The 12364-nt window shown below is 33.4% G+C and overlaps 1 protein-coding gene across 2 annotated transcripts in view; it reads right to left on the minus strand.

Annotated features, from left to right (window-relative positions):
* The window catches only part of Cyfip (Cytoplasmic FMR1-interacting protein Sra-1), a 425647-nt gene that overhangs the window by 262777 nt on the left and 150506 nt on the right, over window positions 1–12364 (minus strand). For both annotated transcript variants that reach the window (XM_090369296.1, XM_090369295.1), the window contains exon 8: window positions 8135–8338. In XM_090369296.1, the coding sequence (XP_090225422.1) occupies window positions 8135–8338 (204 nt within the window). The remainder of the gene's footprint in view (window positions 1–8134; window positions 8339–12364) is intronic.

The following is a 12364-nucleotide window of genomic DNA, read 5'->3' on the forward strand; positions in this document are numbered from 1 at the left end:
CGTCAACTGGCATTCTTTTTTGTACATTATCTTCTATCCACATCACTAAAGCTTTTTCGGCCTTTTCTAGAACAACATCTCTTGTGTACGATGATAATTTCGCACTCCATTTTGTACCAGAACATACCACTTTTCTAATAGCCTCTTCATTTTTCTTTATAGATCTGATAGTTGATTCACGGACTCCAAAATGCTTACCCACAGCCGTCGCACCTTCCCCAGTTTGAAGACAATCTAAAATTTGAATTTTTATATCCAAGGAAACGGCTTTCCTTATTTTTTTGGTTATCGGCAACATCATATGAGGGCTGGATTAAAATCTTCGGTTAATGAAATGACAGTTTGAAAATTACATACAATGTAGCTTACCATTTATTATTTCTTGGCAAAATTATTAATTTTATAACGCAATTTTTATTTTGATTTCACTTAAAAAATGCAAATGCAAAAAATGCGGTAACTGTGTTGTCTACTCAAACATCAAATTCAAACTGCTAAGAACTGCTTTTTTATACACGGTCAGTTATGTAATTCGGGGAATTCCCAATAAATGAAATTCGTAAGAATTTTCTAAGTTGATACGAGACACCAAATTCAAATTGCAAACAACTGCTGTTTTTTTTTTTTTTTTTTTTGTTTATGCGCAGTCAGTTATGTAATTTGGGGAATTTTGAATTTTCTTAATTGAAACGAGAATGCAATTCTACAAAATTCTCAGAATTTTCTTGAATTACGAATTTTTTCCTAACTTAGACTTTAGGCTGGTCGCGTAAAAGTGAAAAAAATTGCGTAAAAAAATTATTTCTGATATCCCAATTCGCGTAACTCCGAATTCGTGTAAAAAAAATTCACATAAAAAGAGGTTTAGGTGTTTAGGTGTATAGATGTTAGCATTGTTCAATTTGAATGGTGTGAAATGTGTAAATTTTTTTTATGAAATCTGAATATGTGATGGCACTGAACACTATGGCAAGCTTGGTTACCACTAATCTGTCCATCAGGTTTGTAGTTCAGGATTTCAGTTTTGGTGAATTGAACAGTTTGTTGAAATTTTTCAGTAAAAAAAAAAATTTATATGAATAAAAATGAATTTATTTTAAATGCAACAAGTGTATTCAGAAAAGTAAGGGGAGAACTTTATTACACAAATTCTATTTTTTTTTGTTTTTTTACTTTTCAGTGATGCTTTAAAAACATTATTCAGGGGAAAAAAAGTAATTCTGATCACTTATTTTTGAGGAACAATCAACAAAAAAAAAAATAAATAATAAGAAAAAAAAAACATTTTTTGATGGTTTCTAAATTTTGGTTATTTTATTTATTATTATTTTCTTTTGATTTTACTTTTATCCTCTTGGGCCACTGATCAAATTTTGTCAGCATGACAATGAAGTCATATCAGCTGCAGAAAAGTGCAACTTACTTTTTAGATGAAAATTACCCTAGTTGAAAGTCAGATTCAGGTATGATTTAAAAATTTTTTCCATAGGCCAAGGGATACCCTGCATAAAGCAATGAAATTAAAAGTTAGGCCCTGCATAGAGGAGCAAAGGTTAAAGGATAGCTATCCTTGTATGCTACTGGTATAAAAATTTGACATATCACTTTGCTGTTCCTGACATGGAAACAGCAAAGTGATATGTCAAATTTTTATTTATTCGGCTCTCCCTGACAATTTGATAATTTTTTTTTGCTGGGCTCTTCTTGGCTACCACAGGGTCCCCCCCCCCAGTGCTTTACACTCCCTACTGCCCACCTCCTCGTGGTGCTGGACGGTAAACTAGAAGTTTTTGTGTGAAAACACAGGCCCCTAAACTAATTATTTATTTATTTTTTTTGTTGTTGTTAGTTGTTGACGCATCGGCTTCCATGGCCATAATGCACCTCACAAAGTTTTTGCATTTTACTGTGATCCAAGCCCGAGGCAGGATTCAAACCCACGACTTTTGGGTTGCCAGGCAGGCACTTTACCCACCTGGCTAGCCCGGTCGGCCCCTAAACTAAGAGGCCAAATGAACAACCCAACCCCACACTAATACTACACAAACACTCACTAACCTACATAAATCTGGCCTCTACAGAGTTTTGTATTCATCACATTGCCTGACATGGAGTTGGGAAAAACCCCCAGAGCCACATTACAATTAATACTATACACTATGTCCAACCAGCGTGTTATTGACATCACAGCATTCGCTGTCGATGATGATTGGTGGTAAGGAGAGGGTATCTCTTGGGTCATTTGCTATGAAACCACATACATTTGAGTGTGCAGTGCATCATCATTTAGGATATTGCTCTTGCATTCTCCATACTGTATTGATGTCAACTGTCACACAGTGATCTGCCATTCAGCCCATACAATGTGCTGCACTCTTTACTCACCACAAATGTCCACCTTGCATAATTCTTTACAGTTCTGTCAGCAGGAGGTGGTTCAACCCATTCAGCATCATTCTTTTTACATCTAAACCATAGTGGGTCATGCACAACTGACATGATTTGCCATTTCCAATATGGGAGTACCTAACATATGAGCTCCCATAATCATGACCCTCTGACACTCTGTGATATCTTTACTACATCCCATAATTTTTCCCATAACCACTACTTCATCACTCTGACTAGAACGACCGATGCAAATTACCACTACTCTAGCATACGAAGCTCTTCAGCTTTTTATATGGTGAGCTATGTGGCATAGTCCATTATGGATGGGGTGGTCACAATTCAGTGATCACTGAACATACTACTTAATCTCATAAGTTAATGTACATTTACTTCTTTTTATAGATCCATCAGTTACTGAACTAGAGCCATAAAGAAACCCATTATAAAATTTCTTCACTTATGATGGGAAAAGAAGCAAAAGAAATCCACAAGGAAATTAAAGCTGTATATGGGGAAGGCTGCCCATCATATGAGACTGTGAAAAATTAGAAAATACAGTTCAGGTGTGAGTGAAACATGTGCATGTTGACCCAAGAGAAAGAGGATCCATCTCAGCTACACACACTACCATTATGGCTAAAGAGGACTAGCTAGTCATTGAAGCCAGGCACCTGTCTATAAATTTTATAGAAAATAAAGTCAATATTAGCCACTGGTCTGTTTGCACCATAATGAATGAGTTCCTGCACATGTCTAAGGTGGCAGCCGAATGGGTTCTGAGAATTCTGACACCTTCTCTAAAGCTTCACTAGAAAGTGTGTTCTGCAAAATTGCTGGAGTTTTGTAGAGAGAATAATGATGATTACCAAATTGTGATGATGGATGAATGCTGGGTACATATGATCCAGGGGAAAAAAAAAACAGATTAGCAAACAATGGAAGCATTTATCTTCACTAACCCCCAATAAAGCCATGGTTCAATTGACTGCCAGCAAGGGCATGTTGTAAATCTTCTGGGGATTTAAAGGTATCATCCTTTCAGATGATACCTTTAGATCCCCAGTCCTCCCAAACGATTCTCCCAAAAGGCAACAGCACCACTGGGAAGTAGTATAGAGACACTACTAGGAATGTTAAGAGAGGGTATCAAGTTTAAGAGACACAGGAAGCTATTCAAAGCTCTCCACCTCCTAGCAGACAATTCTCCAGCACACAAAACTGTTCTCTCTCACAATGGACTTGCAATCAAGTGTGGTTTTGAAAATCTGCAGCATCTACCTTATTTTCCTGAACTATCACCTTCAGACTTTCTCTTCCATAAAATGAAGAAACAATTACAGGGCCATTGATTTCAGACTTGATGAGGTAATTAATGAAGTGGAAGGTTAGTTTTCTGTTCAAAGTGAGGAGTTCCATTCAAGAAGCCCAACAGAGATTATCCACAAATTGAAAAAATGTATAACTCTAGAACAAAAAGAAGGATGAAACCACCAGCCAAGTTTAAAATCCCCAACTCAAATATTTCTAGGTGTATAAAAATATTGACTGCCTCTCATATTGGTAGATGACATTTAGCTCTAAACTGTTCTTTTAGTAGCATGGTGTGCAGGTAAACTGAAATGAAGAAAAGTGAAATTTAAGCACCTCAATTTGCATAGAATAAAATCTGTCTTTAATATAATTCTCAAACATTTTTTGGGGTAGTACTCCCTGTACCATTTCTTCAGCAATTGCAAGCACAGCAAGAACAGAAAAGAGTTGAGAATTATACTATGTTCTTACATCAATTAATTTTGAGCTTATTTAACCATCTTCAACTAATTAATCAATAGTTAATAAATAATTAACAATGTATCTGAACTACATTGTTAATTATTACACACTCAATTTCACATACTAAGATGCTGGTTATTTATTACTGGATTTATATGAACTTTACATTATTCTATTAAAATTGAAATTATAGTTGCTCAGAGCAAAACGGATACAAAAATATAGATTGTAACAGGTTTAATAATAGGAAAAAATACATATATATTAGATTAGATACATAAAGCTTTCGGTTATCCAGTTAACCTTCTTCAGTTAACTGGAGAAGATAACTGAAGAAGGTTAACTGGATAATTGAAAGCGTTATGTATCTAATCTAATATATATGTATTTTTTCCTATTATTAAACCTGTTACAATCTATATTTTTGTATCCGTTTCGCTCTGAGCAACTATAATTTCAATTTTAATGTAATGAATCCGAAGCGCATAGGCCTCTTTAATTATATTTACATTATTCTATTGACACCAATAGACATTAACCAAAGTTAATTTCGACTGGTGTCAATCATATGCCAGGAACACTTTTAGGACCTGAGTCTAAGTTATTAATGGATAACAGTGCCTTCTGTCTTGAGATAAATCTTTGTGATCTTATTTGCGTAGGGGATTAAGGATATTCTAAACCAGTGGTTTTCAACCGATTCTCTCTCTGTATATATATATATCAGTATTTATATATATATATACATAACATATATATTAAAAATTTAATATATATCATTTAATATATATCGTATAACATATATATTAAAAATATATATATGTTATATGATATTTATTACAATAATATAATTATAAAAATTACATTTCATAATACAAATTATATATATATATACAGTATATAATTTTATTCTTTATATAAAAGTACTAAGTAAACATCAATTATAGATGGCCACAAAATTAAAAAGATACTGTACACCATTTTATAATGAAATAAACATATAAATTAAAAAATAATAATAAGTTTAAGTAACTTAAACCCAAATTACGTGGCACATTATTTTCATTAAAACTGGAATGTTATTGCGGCACCCCGGTTGAAAACTACTGTTCTAAACGTACAAAAATATATAAAAAAGGCAAATATTCAATTACTTCAGAATATACTTATTCCATAGAACTAAATACAGGGGATCCTCGTTATCCAAGGATAATTGGTTCCAGAAAATTCCACTTAAAACGGGGACCAATTTTCGTAATGTGTATTATGCACTTGTATACAGTAAAAAATGGATTGAAGGAACTGAAAAAGGAGACAATTATTTTATTAGACATTTTTTATTTGAACTGAAAAATGAAACAATTATTTTATTAGACATTTTTTTATTATAATGTGTTGAACATTGTAAAGTTAATTAAAGTTTATTGAAGTTATACAGTACTATATTTCAGTTTTATTAATAAAGAATGAATTCAGAGTTTTTTTTGCCGTATTTTTTCAAATAAAATAATGTCATAGCATTTAGTTATGTCTTTAATTTTGCACTTAACTTTTGCTGCATGATCATGAAGAGGGTCATAAAACTATGACCACAAAAATATTCAAATGCTTGTCAATTTTCTCAGTGGCTTCCTTTAATTCATTAATTTTCAAATCTTCATTCTTTGGTGATTCAATTGAATCATCATTTTTGGCTTCCTTTTCTTCTGTGGGTAGTTAGTTCTAATTCTGCTAGCTCCTCAACTGTAAGTGGCTTTGTGAAATTGTACAATATCTCCATCATCAACTTTGTGGAATCCCGCTTCTTTTGCAAGACTTGCAATTTCATTTTGTAACTCGGTCACACTGCATTCTTCATATTCACAAACAGTGTCAGGGTATAACTTTTTCCATGAGATATTCATTAATCTACACAAAATTTCTTTCCAAGCTTCTCCAATCATTTTTATACTGTGCAGAATGTTAAAACTTTTCCAAAAATCATCCACATTATTTTCATTACTTGTATCGGTTTCAGAAATTAATTTTTTAAATGTAAGTCGAAGATAATAAGCCTTCAAAACAGCAGTAACTTCTTGGTCCATGGGTTGCATTACTGATGTAGATGTCGTTCATGGTGGTAAAAATATAATTTTAACATTAGGGCACCAGTCATTGTCAGCTTTAATGGTATTCTCAGCTTCTTATTGTCAGCTACAATAAGAAGGACCTTGAACTCTATATTTGAATCCTCGCAATATTTTTTTACTTCAGGCACAAAGAAATGAATAAACCAATCATGGAATATTTCTTTCATAATCTACACTTTTCATTGGGATTTCCATATCGCTGGTAGCTAACTTTTTGGTATGTTTTTTAAAGCTTTCAGATTTTCACTCCTGTAGACAAGTAAACGGTTTAGTTTTTTGTCGTCATTTGCATTTCTGCCACCAAGTAAAGTTATGCGATCTCTTGTAGCCTTGAAACCAGGTGCTGCCTTTTCTTTGATTGATATGTACATCCTTGATGAAGTTAATTTCCAATTTAATCTGGTTTCATCAACATAAAAAATTTGTTTAGGACTATATTGTCCCTCCTCAATGAGTCTTTTAAATTCTAAATGATAAGATTCCGTAGCTTTTGAATCTGCGCTAGCAGATTCTCCTTGAATTTTGACATTTTTGAAATCGATGAAACCAACCTTTAGAAGCTACAAATTTTTTTGAATTTTCGGCTGCATTCTCTCCATTCTCTTTCTGTTTATCCTCATATAAGCTTAAGGCCTTTTCTTGTATGAGTACCAAGCTTACAGGATTCTGTTGTCGATAAAGGTCTTCTATCCAAGTAGCTAGTAGTCTTTCCACAATCTCTAATGCATTACTCGTTTTTCTCATTAATTTAACCTCAGAATGCTGAATCATATTCTTTGCTCTGCTTTCGATATCTCCTTCATTATTTGGGATGATGTGAATTGTTTTTTCTGGGATCTCACGGAAATGCGCGATATTGATTACTTGTTCTCCACTTCTTTTACAACATATAACTTCTAATTTAACATCTAAACCATGAGTTTTGCGTTGTCTTTTTTTTTCGTGATGTTTTATCCTCAGCACTTGGCTTTGAACACATGTTTAATAAAAATAAAAAACTAAGAATTCACTTAACATAAAAATTATCAAAAATATCAGACGCAACTACCACAAGCAACAGTAAATGAGAAATTGACCATAGTCGAGTCAACAGGATGCAAGTGCTTCAAATTTGAACGCCTCTGTGATATTTTTTTAAAGCACATTTCTGGAGGTCACCACTATAAAATAATAAAAATTTGCAGTTTTTGGTTTATTTGGCTTTTTTGTTTGTACAATTCGTTGTACAATGTATAAACAGGTAGTAAACTGATCTCATTGCATTTGTGATAATACCGATAGCTGGAATTCGGTTTGTTTTTAAATTATTATGATGAAATGTGTTTCCCCTTCACTGAAATCTTCAATCATATAAAAAACATTAAATAAACTTCGTAAACTTTTTACACTTGTGTATATCACTTGTGCATGTCGTGTTAGTTCCAATTTGTGCATGCCATGTTGTTATGTTGTTATTTGGTTTTTAGGAGCATTAGCAACTAAGGCCATATTGCTCCGGGGATATGCGGTGGTCATTCCCCTGACCTTTCCGCATCCTCCGTATTTAATGGATCATGGGCTCGAACCCCGGTCTAATCAAGAAGCGTGTGCTACGCACTGCTGCTCCTGCCCACCTGGCTACAGAGGTGCCTGCATGTCATGTGCTTTACATAGATACTATTATATTTTTTATGTTTTCGTATTTTTTTATGTATTATTTGTAACCTCGTAACTGTGGGGACTCAGATAATGAATACTCGGATATCGGGGATCCCCTGTATATAAAATTTCACTCTGTGTATGTGCACACACACACAGAAACAAGAAATGAATAAAAAAAGAAGAAAAGGAAGAACACTAACCTCGTTATTATGTCGAGCCAATTCACTAATATAGCGAACATATTCATCACGAATGGTAGGTAGATACTGCAACAAATCTGACTGGGGGCTAGGAGAAGATGAACTGGCTAATGGCCAACGAGATTGATCATAATGTGGACTACGCTTAATATAATTGAATGGAGCTACCTGCATATCTCCAAATAGTGGTACCATTTCCAACTGCTATAATAAATATTTATAAAACACAAACATTATTAGTTGTCACCAATAACAACCACAATAATGAAAGTTAGAAACATAAAGGTCCACTCAAGCTTAACTGCAAAGTTAAAAAAAAAAAAAAAAAGCATAATTACAATGTAATCATTTAACATATTATTAGACTATACTGAACTGAACTCATATAAGTTGCTTAGCATTTAAATTTTAGTATTTTTATTAATTTGATTACACCATTCAAATGTTCAATGTATAGTGTATGATAAACTGCACTACAAGAATTTCACCTTCTGTTCAAATTCATAAATTGCTTTTACTTGTTATGTTGTTGTTATTTGGTTTTTAGGAGCATTAGCAACTAAGGCCATATTGCTCCGGGATATGCGGTGGTCATTCCCTGACCTTTCCGCATCCTCCGTATTTGGTGGTCACGGGCTCAAACCCCGGTCTAATCAAGAAGCGTGTGCTATGCACTGCTGCTCCTTCCCACCTGGCTACAGAGGTGCCCTATTGCTTTTACTGTTTTTAGGTTAATGCATTGTTAAAATGGAGAAGACAAAGCACAGAACTTGCATCAATCACCCAGACAACTTCTGCTATATTTGTGGACACTTAACCCTAAAAACTCAGAGGAAGAAAATATACAATGTCACAAAAGTTGCATATTCATTGTACTTTGGCTGCAAGGTCGGTGACCAAGAAAAAAATTGGGCTCCACATATCTGTTGTATTACTTGTACAATGAACTTAAGGCTGTAGTTACATGGCAAGCTGAGAGCATTACCTTTTGCTGTCCCTATGGTGTGGTGCAAGCCCAAAAATCATTTTGACAACTGCTATTTCTGCATGACAAAAATAAGGGGTATTTCCAAAAAGGGCTCTCAAAGTGATTGGACTGCTTGTTGGGTTGCAAGGTGGTTTCACTAAATACTGTTGTTTCCTGTTTGTGGGATAGTTGTGCAACAGCCAAACACTACATTGTACAACAGTGTGACAAGAGAGATGAATATATTCCTGGCAAAAACAATGTAAAGTATGTTCATTGGTTGATTCACAAAAGCTTTTTCTTCTCCCTTTACACATCAAGCTTGGACTGATTTAGAATTTCACTATGTCACTAGATAAAGAAAGCAGAGGATTTGCATATTTACTGAAAATGTTTCCAAATTTATCTCATGCAAAGCTGAAGGATGTTGTTGTTTGTTGTTTGGTTTTTAGGAGCATTAGCAACTAAGGCCATATTGCTCCGGGGATATGCGGTGGTCATTCCCTGACCTTTCCGCATCCTTTGTATTTGGTGGCAAAACTGAAGGAAGGAATTTTCATAGGTCCTCAAATAAGAAAGCTTCTAAAAGATGAAGAATTACAAAGAAACCTGAATGATGTTGAACTGACTGCATGGAGATCTTTCAAGGCTGCGATACACAGATTCCTCAGAAATAGAAAAGAAGAGAACTACGAGCAACTGGTGACAAACTTGCTGAAATGTTAAAAGAACATGGGGTGCCGAATGTCATTGAAAATGCATTTCCTTCATTCCCATCTGGATTTCTTTCCTGAAAACTTAACAGATGTCGGTAATGAACAAGGAGAGCACTTCCACCAGGGCATATCTGCAATGGAAAAACAATACCAAGGTTGCTGAGACTCTGCCAAAACAAGGAATTTAAAAAATGAGTATATCTTTTGATGTAGACGTGACAGAAGTAAAAGAGTGATATTTTCATAATCAGGACATTAATTTTGTTTGGAATAACCAACTTTTGTTCCAGAGGTATGACAAAAAAAAAAATTTGTTGGGTAGTGTTATTACAGGCAATCTTAACATCATTAAGAACCATGACCTAAAAACTGCTATAAGCAAAGGTTTTAAATACAGACCTATAAATAAAGCTAACCTTAATAATATCAACAGAGTATTATATTTAAATCTAATACATTTTGCTAATAAACTTACTTAAAAATACAACATTCCACATGAAGCATATCAAAACTGAATCACCATCATCTATCATGATATTGTAAAAGCTATATCTAATGCCTACAAACTTTACAATAACTTTTACATATCCCTACTACAACCTTAAAAAACATATAATAGAATTACAAGACAATTTTATCATCACCCTAGTAGATTAAGCTTCCAACAACTTTGCCATATTTTGTAAGCAATTTTATTGTATTCAACTCAAAAAAAAATAGAAAATAGTTCCACTTTCACTACCTGCCATTTTAATCCTTCAGCCACAGTAAAAAGCTAATTGCTTTACATAAAAAACTACATACTAAATTACAGAACTCAACCCTACCATTTCTCTACATGATTGCAAAATTCCATAAACAACCCGTAGGTTTCAGATTTATTACAAGCTCTAAAAACAGTGGCTGCTACCTTCCAGCCAAACGTTTTTTCCAAACTACTAAAAACTACTTTTAGTAATCTCACATCTATTTGGGTAATTAATAATAACCTAGCTGTCATCAACACCTTTAAATCTAATATTGCCATAACAAACACAGAAACATCTGATTTTGCCAACCTTTTTACCTCCATACCACATAATTTACTGATATTTTTACTACACCAGTTTTATCACAGATACAAAGATAAATTAAACATAAATGAAAACACATGGAACAACTATGTAAACCTCTGTTAACTCAATAGCTATATCTTTGATGGCAAACTTACCTATAAACCAACTACTGGTATTCCTATGGGTTCCCAAATATCCAGCTTAGTTTCCAACCTATTCTTGCATCATTATGAAGAACTATACACCATAAATAATCCAAATTATAACCTATTAGCTTTCAGATAATCAGACATCCTAATCTTAAATACTAACTTTGAACCTATAGCCAAAGCTATTTACCCTAGTGAACTTGCCCTAAATAAATAAAACTCCACCAATCACACAACTAACTTCCTTAACCTCAATATTACAATAACAAAACTTCACCTCCATATAATATTGACATATATGATAAAAGAAATAAATTTAACTTTGATGTTATCTATCTTACCATCTGGCATTCCAATATTTCCAATAAAATACATAAAAATATAATATGTATCCAAACAATAAGACTGACTAATATATGAAGTAACCAACTAGTGTTCACCAAAGCTCTACAACTCCTTTATAATAAGCTGGTCAACAATAATATCTCTATCTACTTTATAAAATACTGCTTCAATATAGTTTCACATTTTATCAGAAATAAATTCAGTTATAATTTACTATATAATGGTCAGTTCTAAATGTATTTGTATAGTTGTAAATTATCTGGTAGAATTCCACTACTTGGTAAGTAATAGCCATACATGATTTCTGATGCAACTATTTTCTTCAGATTGATGACTTTGTCTGTTTACTCACTAAGTTTCTACTGTTATGTTTTCACTTTTCTTGTATATCCAATGGATTAGTTGTCATAATCATTCATGAAATTACTTATAATTAACTTCCCATGTTGAATCTTGGCTTATTTATATTTAACTGCCCATATTGAGTCTTGGCTGACTTCTACTAATTTGTTTTAGGATACGGTTTATATTACATGTAGAATTTACATTGTGGGTCTTGGATTTTTCAAGCTTATGTTAACATACTACACCTTTGAATATCCATTTCTAGATTTTTCCACTAAAATCATATAGCAGCCTTCATATTTTAGTGACTTTGGTCTATACCACTTAACTTTGTATATATCACTTTATACAATCTCCTAACTACATCACAATTAGCTATAGAGACATCCAAAAAAAATTTTGGTTCCTTAGAATTACTTCTTGTTCTTCCCTCTTAAGATTAAACTGTTTCATGTCCATAGACTTGTTTCCTGTTCTTTTATAATTGGATTCTTAACTACACTACACTACACTAGTTGATGGATTTGTCAACTGGTTCTTTATAATTAGACTCTTAACTACACTACCAATGGATTTGTCAACTGGTTCTTTATCCTGGGATACATTTACTATTCTTTCTTTCCACAGTGAATTAACACCCGATACTACCTGTG

Source organism: Mastigoproctus giganteus, chromosome 3, assembly GCF_048544385.1.
Source record: "Mastigoproctus giganteus isolate SK-2022 chromosome 3, ASM4854438v1, whole genome shotgun sequence".
NCBI classification, from domain to species: Eukaryota; Metazoa; Arthropoda; class Arachnida; order Uropygi; family Thelyphonidae; genus Mastigoproctus; species Mastigoproctus giganteus.